General features: G+C 37.7%; 1 protein-coding gene across 1 annotated transcript in view; it reads right to left on the reverse strand.

Annotated features, from left to right (window-relative positions):
* The window catches only part of ablim3 (actin binding LIM protein family, member 3), a 65916-nt gene that overhangs the window by 5886 nt on the left and 42524 nt on the right, over positions 1-17506 (reverse strand). The window contains exons 5-10 of the mRNA XM_079839263.1: positions 15696-15825; positions 14622-14720; positions 14232-14282; positions 8995-9114; positions 6835-6905; positions 3734-3887 (exon numbers count right to left, since the gene is read on the reverse strand). Of these exons, the coding sequence (XP_079695389.1) occupies positions 3734-3887; positions 6835-6905; positions 8995-9114; positions 14232-14282; positions 14622-14720; positions 15696-15825 (625 nt within the window). The remainder of the gene's footprint in view (positions 1-3733; positions 3888-6834; positions 6906-8994; positions 9115-14231; positions 14283-14621; positions 14721-15695; positions 15826-17506) is intronic.

Below are 17506 nucleotides of genomic sequence, written 5' to 3' on the forward strand. Positions count from 1 at the left end.
AGAATAACCAACTGCTTTAATGTCTTCTTTTTCTTCCTGGGTACACAAAATTATAATAAAACTTCCACAGTCTTTCAACTTTCTGTCCATGTTATATTTATCTCTGCAAAGTCTTGCCCACAATCTGTCTTGTGTGGGAGTGTTTTATCATCAGAAGCTTTAGGTGTTCATTACCTGGTCTGCGTTTCCCAAAAGCATCGTAAGCCTAAGTTGATCGTAAAAACGATTGTACGAGTGATCTTAATATTAAGGTCTGTTTCCCAAAAGCATCGTAACTTAAGTAGCACTTGAAAATGATCGTAGATCTACGAGTGGTCTGGAGTAATCGTAAAGCTCTAAGTGTATCGTAAGAGAACAGAGTTATGAGGTCACCTACAGGACAACCGGCAGATTACACCTTTAACTTTATTCAAGTGCATTGTGATAATACTATAAGGTTTTGATTGTACTTTATTGTACACTTTTTATTATTATTTTAATTTTAATATTCTCATTATTATCAATGTTGATTAAAAAAAAACAGTTCTGCTGCTTAATATTTTTGTGGAAACTGACTTTATGATCACTGGATTTTTTTTTTTTTTTTTATGAGGGCAGGTAACAAACTAAAAAATTATAATTACACATCTGAATTAAATGAGGATATTTATTTCGTCTTTTTGAAATGTATCTTTTTGTGTGTTTTTTTCGTTCAGCCATTTTATCAGTGCCTCAGCCTGTAGGTAGTTGCTTTATATAGCCTAGATGTGTTTTGATTGCTAATCCACATCAGATGACAATTATTAGGTGAAACGTTCAGAGGAAACGATTCCATATAAGGTTATATTTCAGAACTTCGCAAATGGACAGCGACTCTTAAGTAGCACTTAGAGCTCGTTCTCGCGCGTTCATGTTAAGTACATTTTTGGGAAACGCACGTGGAATTGCTGCGAGTGATCGTAACTTCGCTCGTAGAACACACTCTTTAGAGCTAAGATACATCGTTATTGGGAAACCCGGCCCTGGTTGTCTTAACCTTCCATGACGTCACTGCTGTAATCCAGTCTATTATCTCAGATGTGTAAATTGGATCTACAATGTCACTCCTAAACTTCCCCTTGATCTATTTCATGTTCTGTACAGTAAATGCCACTCATTTATATTCATGAATAAAAGACATGGATGTAACACAGCACGGGCTGCACCAGGCATTGTGAAGAGTAGCAATGGATATGGGGGAGGGCGAAGCAGGAATAGCAGAGCCAGATCCATGTATGGAAAGAGGAGGAAAACAGGGAACTAAAGAGAGGGAGGGGATGAAGGGAAAATTCCAGATGCTTTGTGCACTTCCCCATGAGATACACAGAAATAGAATTAAGGAGAGCAGCCTGCTCACATGCACATCAGGAGGGATGGAGAAAGAGGAATAGGAAAGATAGAAAAGAGCAGAAAGATTGGTTGCAATGCAAAGAAAAATGATTAAGCGAGGATGGGTACAGTTACCATCCCCATTTATCAACATTATTCCACTATGATGCAATGAAAATGTATATATTATTTACTTATATACAAGTAAATATTGTGTAAAGTCATGTTTATAAATAATGTTATTGGGATGCGCTGACATTAATATTTCTGACCAATGCACATAACTGATAATTATTTTAATATCACGGCCAATAACTGATAAATGGCAAACATTGAAATTCCATTCTATTTTTCGAAATAAATTCACAATAAAACGCTAAAAATTGAAATTAATAGTTCTGAATTTAGGACATTTATTTAAAAATGAATATTGATTTTGAGATTTTCAACAGATTACATATAACAATGTTAATAAAGTATTAGTGTTCATTAAGATTAACTTTAACTGTAAGCAGTATTGTATAAATGGCAAAGCACTGTAATATAAATGTAAAAAATAAGGAAAATGAGCATGTTCAAATACAGTAAATATTTAATATCTACTCATTTAAATTCAATATTGACTGTTACCAATACATTTCAAAATTTCTATATACAGTATAATGCATCACTAGTTTCAGAAATTTTGCAATTACTATAGATAGATTACAATTTTCAATTAGATTTTTGTCCAATTAAATATATAGCACACTGATCATGCAATTAAGTATACACATCATTTATCAAGTATATCATCAGATTGTAGGGTGATTCTAACAAAACCACAATTTCTGCAAGCTTATTTCAAGATAAATTTAGGTGTCTTTCCAAAAAAGGACACCAAATAACCAAATGAGGTTTACACATAAGGTGTCATAATTCAATATAATTCATAAATATACAGTATGCACACTAAAGCACCCATTATTATTATTATTTTTTTTTTTTACAGAATTCAGAGTGAATAGTATGTGTATAGTGCAACAGTAGCCATCAGCAAATGAACTTGTCTAAGAAAATGATTAATAAAACAGCCTATAGGCTATATCAGTTGACCCTATGTTTACTTTCTTTACTGACACAAACGAAAATGAAAAGACTATCAGTCAACGCTCAGCTTCTCAGCTTTAGCAAGGGAAGAGACATGGCAAGATAAGGAGACTGAGTGATGGAAATAAGGAGAGAGCCGGTATTGACAAATTATCTTCCCACTGACATGGTTTTAGAGCTATTTCTTATCAATTATTTGGGGGTTCAAATGTCTTAAAATGCACATAATGTGGATCAGAGAAATAAAAATGTTCTTGGGAGACCATGCCCCCGAACTACCTCAAAATTTGTACCTCAGTGCTAATAAAATCCTGCCTACGGCTGGATTCGCTGAAAACGCAACGTACATATCTATGCTCTCTGCAGTCTCTGATATAATCATATAACCGTTTTATTTTTAATTTTTTGGACTGATTGTTTGAATGAATTCGCTCACTGGATCATTGGACTGAAAACCTTCTCGGAGTTTAGTATCTTAAAATGATCTGATCACAAAAAAAATTGGGTTAAATTGTTTAAATAGAAATGTCCTATTCCTATATAGTGAGATAAACTCCCGACTTCTAGATCCCCTATCTGCGTGACGTAAATTACATTAATGACGTAATTTCACGTGCTTTAGTACTTGCGTTCAATTATTTTAACACGTGAAGGATGTCGAATTAAACGCATAACGCGTTGACAGCCCTAAAACATTAGGGTGTTAGGTATAGAAAGGTCACAGTGAGTCCGTGTATGTAAAAAAGAACAAGAGCAAGAGCAAAACAAAAAACAAGAACAGGTGCATGGCACTGCATCGGCTGTAGTGTTGTAATAGTTTTTTTTTTGCTGTGTCTGCACTATTCTTGAAAACTCTTAGAATTCCCCCTCCCAGCATCACAGTTCTGTATCAGCATATGCCGACTGTCACTGTTGACTCAAGCCTGCCTTCACTGTAAAGCGTTCCAGAGCTCCACTGCCTTAATTAGATGGCTCGGTGCCACGACTTCATTGACCACACCGGCCTATGCTAAATAATGACAGTCATACTGAAGGCAAGCAAAGCAACTCCCATACTGCATATGGTCAAAACCACACCGCACCTGTTGCTGTCAGGCATGTTCCCCAGAGCAGATTGTGGAAGGGAAAAGGTGGTCTTAAACACAAACGGTAGGTTTGGCTTTGAAGGATCAAATATAGTGACCAATGTAATATGCCACAGTCAAGCCACTCTATGTTGATGACACTACTCCAACCACCTCCGAACACACATCTCCATAATCTGTGGTTTGTACAGCAGCTCTAGTGGAGCACTTACAGCCGTTAACTGTGTTGTTGTGGCCCATGCTGTGCAACATCTCCCTGCTCCCACTGCGGGAGTTCCGTGCGCTGCCCCAGGGGTCGTTGTCATAGGAACCGGAGCGGGCTTTCATCTCTTCCTTCAGGATCATCCTACCGATACCACCCTGAATCTAAGACACACACACAGAGAGAGAGGAAGACAGAAACAAAAGAAATAATGAGTGAGCATCCTGTGATAGCAAGAGATCAGATGCTTATTGGCTGAATTTCAAAAATGGTTAAAGGTGCAGTAAACATTTCTGAGAAACACTGATGATATTTGAAATCTACACCCAAACAAACACACCCCTCCCTTGATTCCTCCGCCCCCAAAATAACGAACACGCTATGCAACACAGGTAACCACTAACAGCTGGTATGGATGAATCAGCTGTGATTCAACAACAATAACAGCATACTTTGGTTCTGTGAAAAAACAATGTTAATTGGAAAAAGATGCAACACTCACTGTTGAAGAAATCCAAATTAATTGATTAAAAAACGTGACACGTGTTTGGCCATTGTCAAGGCCTTCATCAGACATCAAGAGCAACAAGATCACATACTGCTTTGAACACTCCATTAGCAACAGGTGTGCTACTCTAATAACTATAGGAGTGGTTTCCTTACAAGATTAGGGGAGAAAGGGGGGAGAAAAAAAAGACGACGAGAAGAGAAGGCAAACGATCAATTTCCTGATTTAGACCTTTGGGAAACAATGTGTTTAAAAGTAAAAATCCAAAAAGTTTCTCTGGATTTACACTTCACGTCAATATCTCTTTAAAATATCAATATCCTCTTTAAAATGTTAAGCTACAGCAAGGTTCCTCAAACACAATCCAGCCCTGGAGAGGCAACACTGTCCTGCAGAGTTTAGCTCAAACCATGATCAAACTCACTTACCTGCAATTTTCTAGGGCTGCGTTCCACTCCACTTTTAGATACACAAACTTCCCTAAGCAATCCCTACCGCTCCACTCCGTAATCTCGATTTTGTCCAAGGGAGCGAGTCTACACCGATGTACACTTCAAGTGCACTGTACACTCTATATCCCACAATTCAACTTGATTGGGATGTCACAGCAGATTAACTGAAGTGTATGATATATTAATTATTTTGAGAATTAAGCGCATAATAGTGTATAATATATTAATTATGTTAAGATTTAATCACAATACTTGCATCTATTTTATGTTCACAGTCAAAGTTTATACTATTTGTTTGTGTAATTTTATTTTTCTCATATACCTCATATACCTATAGGATTTTATTTATTTTCTCCAACTACTTATATGCATATAGAATGGTGCATAAAACAAATTAATAAGTAAAAAAAAGGGGTTTAAATAATAAATCAGCTCTATAGCGTATTCCAAGTGATCAAGGGCTTTTCATTTAAACCTTATGCACGAGTTCCGCCAGTAGTGGGCACTTGTGTTTACATATATTTTTACCTGTTCTAGGATGTAAGAAATATTTCCACCTTAGTATACAATGAGTGTAGTTTCCACATGTATAGTTACCCGGAGGAATTATAAATGGTAGAGACTTGGAAGGACTAAATTCTTTGCTCTATGAAATGATGTTTTATTAACAAATTTCGGGAGGAGCGCGGTGCAGATAATTAAACATAATTAAACACAAGTGGAGCACGCTCAGATAATTAAACCTAATTAAACACGAGTGGAGCACATTAAGCTAATCAATTTCATCAACGATAAGAGGTGTATATATACTGCAGATTTACCTTCTTTCGTTGACCATTTTTATTTTAGCATCCCTCCACCACCCCATCTCCTCACTTTGATTCTAATAAACTCTTATTAGACGTCAACACAATCCATAATACAATACAGTCTAGTTCTAGACTATCTCTATCATGGGGGGATACTGTGGGTTCGGGCCAAAATTCCGAGCCTATAGAGCCCTCCCCCGGACAGCACGCCAAATACGCATAATCTTTACTCTATTACTCGTGAAATGACATCAATGGAGATCCCCATTCAAGAGTTTTAGAAAGATGGTGTGATTGTAAAACATGCAATATTTCTGTATAACGTTTCAAAGTCCTGAAGCTTGAGGAGTATATGTGGTGATGAACTGCACAGAAGAATTAATTTTAGTATTTCGAGTTGTATTAGCAGAAACAAGTAGACTGGGTAAACCCAGCCTGATCTGCTGGCGATTTGATTTCGCCCTGCAACTCAGTCTGGAAACCCGTCCATTCATTTCTACTGCTTCTGTTACACTTTTGCGGGAACCAATCACAGACTGGCTTATCCACCTGGAGCGCTATTGGTGGGTTTAACATGATGACGGATAGAGAAGCGATTTCCCATTGATCACGCCTCTTCTGGTCTGATTGGTTGAAGGACTATCCAATTGTGCACAGAGTCATTTGAATTATGCAGTAGAAAATGCATAGCAGACTCCCCAGACCAATGTTCAATTTTAAATTGAGCTTAGTCTGGTGATAGCCAGCCAAGGTCTGTCCATTTTCAGACCTTCACTGTCCGTTTTTTCAGTGCTGGAAAGCTTTTCCAAAATTAATGCGGATCCTAGTTGTTGCCTGATCGTAATCCTTCTTCCAATTATATTACTCTGACCTTTTCCTCTGTGGTAATATCTCAGCCATCTCTGTTGCACAGTCTTTCTACAAATGTACTCTTTGCTCACTCTCTCCTTCCTCAACATGAGCATAATCGTCCTCTATTGCAAATTGGCTACAAAAGTTTTTGGTTGCTCCATGGATCAGACCGATCTACTTTGGGTTTTTTTTCTCCTATATACACAGAGAGGACTGTGTACATAAACATTTTTTTTCCAGCACACACACAGAACAGACATGTAGCAAATATTCACAACAAGGTGTGATTTAAATTTTCAACAGCAATTTTCAGAAATTGCTTACTGCACCTTTAAATGAATCACTGAGCAGAGAGCTGGGCTATAACTTGGCTTATTGCTGATAATCAAAACTAGGTGAGGTTTATCTAATTAAGAACATAAGCTTTAATTACTAGTTAGAGGGCAGAGAATATTACTGTGAAAAGAGACAGCGTGCTTTGTTGGCTTACTCTTTGAAGGCCGTGACTCCAGCCATCCTCTTCTCCACCTGATGAGTACCTTCTACGAGGAGCACGTAAAGCTGAGGAAGAAAAAAAATTGAGAAAGCGAGAATGGGAAAGAGGAAATTAAGATGAAGCACAAAACAGAATTTTTCATAAAATTTTAACCTTGCATCCTTCTAATCTGCAAATAAATTTTGGCTCAAATTTAGTATGGGATTCTAACAAAAAAGAAACAAGAAATTAAGCCACCTTTTGGTGCACCCTGTGATCCTTTCATGGTATATATTTTTTTCTTTTTTTTTTGCACACCTGGCATCCCCCTCGAAGCGGTTCTCATTCGAACTTGAATATGTTTACACTATAAAATCTGGCGAAATACAAAACTCTTTATTTATAATTATCTTATAGCCTAGCCTTTTTAAATAGAACAGACAGTTTAAATAGACAGTTGAATAGGAACCCAACCTCGTTATACTTAATAAATATATTTGCTTCTTCTTAGCCTAAGTGTTCCCTGCAACTAGAGTATTCTCTGTCTAGAACGCACAACTGCATGAGCTTATATAGAAGAAGCGCATGCCTGCGCTTGCATTTTGGGTTAAGCTGCGTTGGTTTGACATTGTGGAAAATAGAATAAAAGAATCCAAATTTATTAGCCTTTTTACCCGTTAAGGATGTGACGGTGAGAAAATGTTCCCTCACCGTCACATAGTGCTTGTGTACTGTGCGGCCGTGAATGAATGACAGTGCGGCTGTGCACATTTTACTTTCGGTTTAGAATTAGTGCCAGTTCGGGGCGGGTAGCTTGAATGGTGGGTTCATTAGCCTATTATTCTTAATGAAAAACACAACAACAAAACAGTACAATGACAAACTCACTTAGATAGGCACCTTTACATTTAGCTTTGAAACCAAATCTTGTATTTGTAGTTATTTGTATTTGTATTGTCTGTTCTCTAACAGAACTAAATTATTGTATTACTATAAAAAAATTATTTTATTACTATAAACAAATATAAACGACGGTTGGGGGTGGTGCAGTGGTGGGCAAGTGATGTAACCGGTGTTATGCCTGAACAGTTATTATCAATCTAAATGAATCTACTGCAAAATTTTGGAGCTTGTTACTTGAACGTAACAGACCTGTGTGTTTTGTATCACTAGTGCAGTGTCCGTTCTCGGAGCATATAAGCCCTGCCCGCGTGAGGCATGTCGCTTCACGAGATTCCTGGCTTTATAAGAGTGAAGAATATGTTCAGCCCCCTCCCCTCCGAATACCATATTTTGAGCTTCGGAGCTTCGCTAGTAATTAACACCGAATAAACGAAGCACAAAAAATGGTATTCGGACCAGCCCTAGTAAAATGTAAATTCATCCATTTACGAAAAGGAAAAAAAAAAAACGATCTAAAACACAATAAATGGTAACAATAAATGTTGCTACTTCAAATGTGGTTTGTGCATTTAAATGGCTCTTTGTATAAAACAACTGAAATAAAAATATAGTCAAAGATCTATATTGCTAAGTCAAAGTTTCATAAACTATGTGCCATTAATAATGCATTATTCAGTAAAAAATGGGTACATATCCCCCCCCCAAAAAAATGGAGTTTGTTTCTAAAGACATCCTAAAAAAGGATTTTAAAAGAAAGATAGATCCCACTTTATATTAAGTGTCTTTAACTACTATGTACTATCATTTAAATTAATAATTTGATACTATGCACTTATTGTGTACATACACGTTTTACATTGTACTTTTATTTTAAAAATACCTGCATGCAATTACAGCTGTAATTACACTGTTGAGCCTTCCATTACCCCTTCACCCACCATTAAACCTACCCATACTACCAAACCTGTCCTAACCTTAACCGTATTCCACCTCATTAGCAGCACCATTAAGCACACCTAATATAAAGTGTGACCGAAATATATTTAGGGCTGCTCTAAAGGTAAGTGAACTTCTCAGCAATATAATACATTATTATTACAACATACCAAATAATTCTAGTCCTACTGACTGTTTCCACAATCAGGGACTATAGGATCTGACATCCCTGTATGTGGAAACATTTAGCATCATTGTGGCAGCAGGGAGGAAAGCGCTGTGATGCAAGTGAACTGAACGCATACAGAGGACATTATGAATATATTTATCACCTACATTTAGGAGAGCTGGTGTAATGGTAGTAATCAGACTCTGAGTGCTGGTAGTGTTCAGGCGAGTAGGCTGATGTGAACTTGGAGGATTGGAGAATGTCCTCACTGGTTTTGCTCTTAGTTGCTGGATTGCAGTGATTGTCTGTGGGGAGAGTATGTCAGGATCACAACTTTGGAAAAGCCAGTGATATAACAGCACATAGCAGTACAATCAGGCCCCCTTTACATCTAACATTAGTATGCGTTTTCAGTGATCACACAATCCACATCAAATAAAATAAAAAGCAAAAAAGGGTGTAAGAGCACCCAAGATGCTCTGTGATCATGAACATGACCTACTTTTGTCAGGTCCTGCAATCTGATCACCGATATTTAATTAATTGCATTTGGAATCTCTTATAAACAATTTAAAACTTTCTGTCCTATTTTATCCACTTCTATTTCATCCTTTACTAGTGAAAAGTTTCTAATAGGCAAACACAGTAGACAGATACCTTATTTTCCGTCCAAAAACAGCTAAATTAATACTATATTGTGTTTTTTTGTCAAAAACATAATCTGAAGGAAAAAAAACCCATAATATTACATTTTGAATTATCCGTCAATGTTTTAAAAAATCAGCAACATTTTCCATGTTGTGCAAGATATTATATTATATATTGGATCTCTGTTATACTATAGATGTATTGAAGTGAATCGCAATTCGGCTAACAATATCTAGATATGTGAAACATTTTAAAGCTACACTATGTAACTTTTCCGTCCACTAGAGGTCGCCTGTTCAAAACAAAGGCGTAGTTTGATGACGCCACGTTTGAGCGCAGAATCTTGGGACATGTGGTCTTCACCTCACAGCCGGTGGAAAAGAGTCAGGATAGGACAGGATAGGGCAGAAATCATGTTCATGGATGCGATTATTAACATTACTGTAGTATGAAGCAGAGCAGGGCTCCCACTCCCGAGTGTTGTGGAGCTGAGCAAGGCCGCAGGAGCGATTGAAGAGTGGGACGGTTATTATGGCATAGTCGCCGGCGGGACTTTTATTATGACACGGTCGCCAGCGCCACTTCCTCTTTTCCAGTCATGAGTATGAGGTAACGCAACTCTGTTTATCATATTAGATATATCTGAGTGTGTTGAAAAGGAAGTTATGACGTTCGCTCAGCAGCTGCTATGACACTTGTTCACACTGCAGTGAGAGTAAAGCGTTTCTGCTAAATAAAACCGGAAACCGAGGGTAACGCAGATATGACGCAATCGAAAGGCTACTCCCTCAAAAGCATAGCTCACACGTCCCGGTTTCTTGGTTAAAATAGCAATTACTCATGATTTACAAATAGTTGGACACATTTGGGATATTCTCAACTGAACAAAATATATAACACTGGCCTACTGGTTTTTGGATATTTTACTGCAAAAATCTTACATAGTTCACCTTTAAAGGATTAGTTCACTTTAAAATGAAAATGACCCCATTATTTACTCACCCTCAAGCCATCCTAGGTATATATGACTTACTTCAGTGAGTAATTCATGGGGTCATTTTCATTTTATAGTGAACTAATCCTTTAATGCTATAGGTGTTAAGGGGGCCTTTCTAAGAAAGAGAAAGAAAGAAAGAACGTTCACATATAACAGCTCAGAAGAAAATACAATCCACAACACTCAATGTAAAGCATCTGCATTCAAATACATGAGATGTTGAATAAGCACACACAAAAAAAGCACTTTAAAACATGTGCGAGTCTTATTAGAAACTACACAGATATCGATACATTGCCTTATACATCTAAAGCAAAACCAGTCAGAAACCGCACTGAACTCCCATTCATATAAAACACACACAAGAAGATTCAACGCAAATACAGAAGCACAGGCCTCACACGATAGTAACAATCTTGAATGGAAAAGACGGAAAGCAAGTGAGGGACTAGAGATTGAAAAAACACAACCAAAAACGCAGACAGACAGATGTGTACAGGGAGAGAATACTTACAGAGTGAATGGTGACCGAGGAAAGTAGAGGTGGAGGGAATTGTATTTAAGGTGGCAAGGGAAAGAAAAAGAAAAAAAAAACAGGGGAAAAAAGAATAAGGGAGGAAATATTTGGATCCCAAAGACTATTCAGATAGATTTTAACTTTGGTACCCATATGGCAGAGAAGCAAATGATCTGCATGACAACAGTACGTGTCTAACACAGCTAGACATCTATAACAAGAAAACACATTTCACTCACAGATGCAGATCCACCATATGGGTAGCAAATTAGTCCTTGTAAAGTGTTCATTACAGGCTTGTGATACAAGGATAAACACAAATACACACTTAACACACAAATGTAAACTGAGCCAACAAGCTGTCAGAGGTGGTTCTGACCTTTCTTAGAGAAAACTTGATGGACTGCGCAAGTATTTGAGCTGACCACTAAATAAATTGACAGTATTAGTGCAGCTCTGTACAAAAAAATATATCTCCCTTACGCACTCTAGATCTCTGTGTTGTATATTGTGCTAATTGGCAGGCCTACACAGAATCTGTGCCAGACGCTTTGAAGTACTCGAACGGCATCATTCACAAAGTTCTATACATCCCCTGGCCCTTGTGTGTTTGTCTTTTAAACCTTTTAGCTAATTAATGCAGTCAGCAACAATGTCTAGTGCGCTCCGCTCCAATTAACACCATTTACTAAGCTTAAACTTATTCCACAAATTATAGATTTTACCCCCCAAAAAAGGTCAGAACTGCACAGGAAACTTCGGCAGGATTGGAACAACCATCATTCATACGATTTTGTACATCCATACCACGTTTAAAGCCATTTCAGAGTTTCCTCTTAAAGAAAGAACATTTTGAAAATGTCAACAGATTCCTTCTGGGACTGGATATACACTATATTACTAAAAGTATTGGGACATCCCTCCAAATCATTGAATTCAGGTATTCCAATCACTTCCATGGCCACAGGTGTATAAAATCAAGCACCTTGGAGTGAAGAATCACGCTTCTCTGTCAAGGCAATCCGATGGGCGAGTCTGGGTTTGGCGGTTGCCAGGAGAACGGTACTGGCTTGACTGCATTGTGCCAAGTGTAAAGTTTGGTGGAGGGGGGTTGTTTTTCAGGGGTTGGGCTTGGCCCCTTAGTTCCAGTGAAAGGAACTCTTAATGCTTCAGAATACCAAGACATTTTGGACAATTTCATGCTCCCAACTTTGTGGGAACACTTGGGCCCTTCCTGTTCTAACATTACTGCGCACTAGTGCACAAAGCAAGGTCCATAAAGACATGGATGAGCGTGTTTGGTGCGGAGGAACTTGACTGGCCTGCACAGAGTCCTGACCTCAACCCGACAGAACACCTTTGGGATGAATTGGACAAGAAGGCCTGGCTCGCAGTCTCTGCTCTAACATCAGTGCCTGACCTCACAAATGCGCTTCTAGAAGAATGGTCAAAATCCCCATAAACACACTCCTAGACTTTGTGGAAAGCCTTCCCAGAAGAGTTGATGCTGTTATAGCTGCAAAGGGAAGGCCAACTCCAAATTAAACCCTACAGATTAAGAATGGGATGTCATTAAAATTCATGTGCATGTCAAGGCAGGCGTCCCAAAACTTTTGGCAATATAGTGTATATTACAAGACTTAATATAAGATAGTTTCAAGATATCTATGTGGAAGTTTGCCTTTTATATTTGTTTACATAAAACCTGTTTTTTATTATTATTAGTAGTAGTAGTAGTAGTAGTAGTATAATTTTTTATATAAACATCACTTTTTTGTAGTGGGGTGAAAACGTTGGAATGGCAGAAGTTCTAACCTGTTGAGCCCAGATAAAATCCTTAATGTTGATCACTGTATTATCCATGATAATTGGTGTAGGTATAACATTTTATTTAATAAATAAAATTAATCATAAATAAAAATCATCATTAATCCTTTGGAAAATTGCACAAGCCTGTAATGCACATACATACAGAATATACACGTACAAATACACACACAGAGACATGCAGTTAAGGGAAAGATGTACTATTACTATTGTTTAGTAAAAGGGGTTAGAGTTCATGGCATTTTGAGGAGATACTAACCAGTATACCTGACAAAAAGGTGTGATATTGTAAATTTATGACTTAACAGATATGCACATAATACAGATATGCACATAAACAACCAACTTTTAAAGGATTTGCCACCAGGTGTAGTCTAACAGGTCTAGTCTTAGACTGCCTAGTCCCTACAACATTCAATGTGCTGTCAACTGCAGTTAGAGAAACAATATGGCTGCCACTTAAACTCTGTAAATTGGCAGAGTAGGTTATGTTTAGATGTTCACATTTGCTCATTTCATGCTTAAACAGGTTTGCTTTCCTAACAGCGGTTGAGCTTAACTTAGCATTCAGTGAGGCTTCACTGTGGCATCTAATGCGGCCACTTCCCAGTTGATCTAAAGCAGAGGGGGGACATGTCAAGCTTTAATCATGCCTCAGCAAGCCTCATCCTTTTTTCATCACCCTCCTGTGGACGGAAGGATGCGCCCGCGCCAGTTCTACATTCTTCTGGCATGCAAGGAACGCAAAGCGGGATGCACTCTAATACTTGAGCAAAGGAGACAACTTCTTATCTCGTTCCACCTGACATACAGTTGCAGGAAAAAAGTATGAGAATCCTTTTGATTTACAAGGACTTCTGTATATATTGCTCATAAAATTTGACCTGATCCGCAAATAAGTCACAACAGTAGGAAAACAAACAGACAACATTTCTCATGACCGTTGTGCAGGTCTGACCTGCAATTATTGAAACCATTTGGTGGATGTTATTGCTGCAGCTTTCTATATAAGTGCTCACATACTTTTTTCCATCTTTCTCCGGTTCAGTGTAGACTTAAATATGTATAATAGTTTGTGTCTTATTTGTTTAAGCAGACTGTATTCATCTATTGTTATGATTTAGATAAAGATGACCGATTTATTTAGAAACTGTCCACATACCTTTTCTTGCAACTGTATTAGGTAACTTCTAAAACACGTAACATGGTATTTACTTAGTTTGTGCCCGCCAAATCCAATAGTGTTTTTCTTTCCCTTAATTGCGAACTACTAAAAGCTTCTGGACTAAAGGGTTTTCTGGAGGACAGTTATGGAGGACACTAACACTAATCAGACACATCTTTCCCATGAGCCCACACTGCCTCAGGTCTGAGCATGAGGGAAAACAGGCCGGGGCAGGCCGAGCACACTATACCATGTCTCTTATAGATGGGAGGCTTCCTGTAGATGTTGGGCTCCCCTGTAGCTGAGAAGAAAGGAAGATATTAGAAATAAAACGGAGAAGATGTAAGTGACAGGCAGAAGAAAGCAAAGTAAACTAGGCAGGAAATGTTTTTTTGTACTTCCTCTTCAGGCTTCCTGGGACCTTTAGGGTAAGGTGAAGGAGAGTGGAATGTTTGAGGATAACACAAAAAAGGTACAAAAATGGAGTAGCCATACTATAGATGTATAGTATAGACAGATTCAAATAGTAACAGATACTTTGATCCATTAATGAGATTTTAATTTATATTCAAATATACTGCCGGATGAATATGAAAGTGATGACAGCAGCCAATGAGGTGAATGTTGAGGCCTGGCCTACCTGGCACATGGAAATGCTTGGGAGCTTGGTTTGTGGTGGGAGTGCTGGACCGGGCATCTAGCTGATTGTAATAGGGTGAACTTCTGCCACTCTCAGTGCCTGCAGCAAGCCCCAAGCCAATGACAGTAACAGAACCAGAGCATGAGTGCACACTTCCTGTGCGCCCTAAGCACACATACACACACACACACACACTCAATCATCAGATCAATGATCCAAGATTAGCCAGGCAGGGACAGTATGCAATTCAAAACAGAGAAAAATACATACTGTGCCAGACAGACGGGTGCATAGGATGTAGGTGAAATGGTGGGACACGCACCCTATAAATATCCCTGCAAAAAGCCTACATAGCTTTGTTTTTTGCTAAAGTCAACATGAAATAAAAATATGTTATTGTGCTCTTATTGTATATGATTCATCACGTCTTCGTCTTTTTAAAAACATTAAAATGTAAAACATTTTGGGTGAAATCAGCAAGCTCTCTTGAAATAAATTTATATTAGAAATAAGAAAATCTGGTTGGCAATATGACAAAATGACAAAAAATACATTTTGTGGGGGAAAAAAACAATTCAAAACATTAATAATACTATAACAGTATATACTAATACTAAAATAATGCTGGTCCTTCCTCTTTTTGACACTCAAAATGTCCCATTTCACTTTACATTACAGAAGTACAATTAGTTATTATTTCATGTTGACTAAAATCAATACTCACTAAATCACTATCAGTCACTCAGCTATGTTCTTGCTATGTAGCTGCAAACCACACTTTTAAGTATATATAGAAAGCAAAGCAAGATATACAGTATATAGTATATTTTCCAATATACTTTATATTCAGTATAGTTCTCAAGCCATTCCTGCTGAAAACACCAGCTTAACCCAGTATGCTGGTTCAAGCTGGTTAGTGCTGGTCCACTATCCATGTTGTTTACCAGCAAGAAATGCTGGTCAACTTGTATAGTCTTTTTGATGAAGCTGGAAGCTGGTTGACATCAGCATCCCATGAATCAGGAATGAGAGTGTATTTTCTGTACTGCTGTGAGCTTAGCAGAAGGAACTCACCGTATCTGTAGTAGTGCTGTGGTGAGCGGGGCATGATGGGAGACATGCCCTGCCTGCTGTAGGTGGGGGAGTCTATGTACCCTGGACTGGAGGATCTTCTCAGCCTCATGTCCATACCGTCGTACATGTCCTATTCACATAAAATGTTATGGTTAACTGTGATTGTGAGAACCACCCATTTTCATCTGCTAAGTGACCAAAACGTATTCATAGATCAACATGCATAATCAAATTTCATACTTTTAGTAGGAGTGTCAATTTAACACATAATCACACAATTATGTGCTAAATGTCAGAAAGATTAATAATTTGGTTGCAAAAAATATTGCTGTTGACTGAGGGTCAGTGATCGGCTTATGTTCAACGATATGGAAATAAACAATACAGTGGCAAGAATAAGTATTGTGAACCCTTTGAAAATATCTTCTACGTTGATAATTCATAGCATGTGGTCTGATCTGGTCACAATTATAGACAAACACAATCTGACTAAACTAATAACACACAAAAAGTTGTACCATTACAGGGGGACTGCCCTTTAAATAGACACATAAAGCTTGGCTACTAAGAAATCTGTTTGTTTTTCTCAAGAAAGATTGTGTATGAACAAACCATGTCTTGATCCCAAAAGCTTTATTTTAAAATGCATTACAGTGATGCACAAAGCTAGAAAAGGCTACGAAAGCATTGATAAAGATCATAAATCCACAGTAAGATACCCAGTTTACAAATGTAGATTCTGAACTATTGTTACTCTCCCTAGGAGCATTCATCCCGAAAAGATAACATTTGATGAAGGTATTGCTGCTAAAAGAGATTCTACAAGTTACTAAATTAAAGTGTTCAGTGTTCACTTACTTTCTTCACTCTGCTGCACTGTGAATGATCACTAAAGGTATTCAAGAAAAATGTGAAAAGTACAATTGTTTGTGTGTAATTAGGGTTATTCTAGTTAACTAAAACCGAAATCATAAAAAAAACATTTATTTTTATCTCAATGATACTATTAGATTGTGTCTTTAAATTAAATTAAATAACATAATTGATTAGTAATCAATGCAGAAATCCTGATATTTTGAAAGGGTTCACAGACTTATTCCTGCAACTGTATAATGATTTTAAGAGACGTTTTGTAATGTCTATTAAATGATTTACATGTCTGCCACAAAAAAAAACATCTGAATACTTTTCATTTGAGAGCTTTTCGCAGAATATACTGATATATGCAATTAATTGCTATTCATTTTATTACATTATTTATTGATTGACAGCCCTAATATATATACAGTGGGGAGAACAAGTATTTGATACACTGCCGATTTTGCAGGTTTGCCCACTTACAAAGCATGTAGAAGTCTGTCATTTTTATCATAGGTACTCTTCAACTGTGAGTGACAGAATCTAAAAATCCAGAAAATCATATTGTAAGATTAATTAATTTGCATTTTATTGCATGACATAAGTATTTGTTACATAAGCAAAGCAGAACTTAATATTTGGTACAGAAACCTTTGTTTGCAATTACAGAGTTCATACGTTTCCTGTAGTTCTTGACCAGGTTTGCACACACTGCAGCAGGGATTTTGACCCACTCCTCCATACAGACCTTCTCCAGATCCTTCAGGTTTCGGGGCTGTCGCTGGGCAGTACGGACTTTCAGCTCCCTCCAAAGATTTTCTATGGGGTTCAGGTCTGGAGACTGGCTAGGCCACTCCAGGACCTTGAGATACTTCTTATGGAGCCACTCCTAGCTGTGTGTTTCAGGTCGTTGTCATGCTGGAAGACCCAGCCATGACCCATCTTCAATACTC

Source organism: Gobio gobio (assembly GCF_949357685.1).
Source record: "Gobio gobio genome assembly, chromosome: 16".
Classification (NCBI taxonomy): domain Eukaryota; kingdom Metazoa; phylum Chordata; class Actinopteri; order Cypriniformes; family Gobionidae; genus Gobio; species Gobio gobio.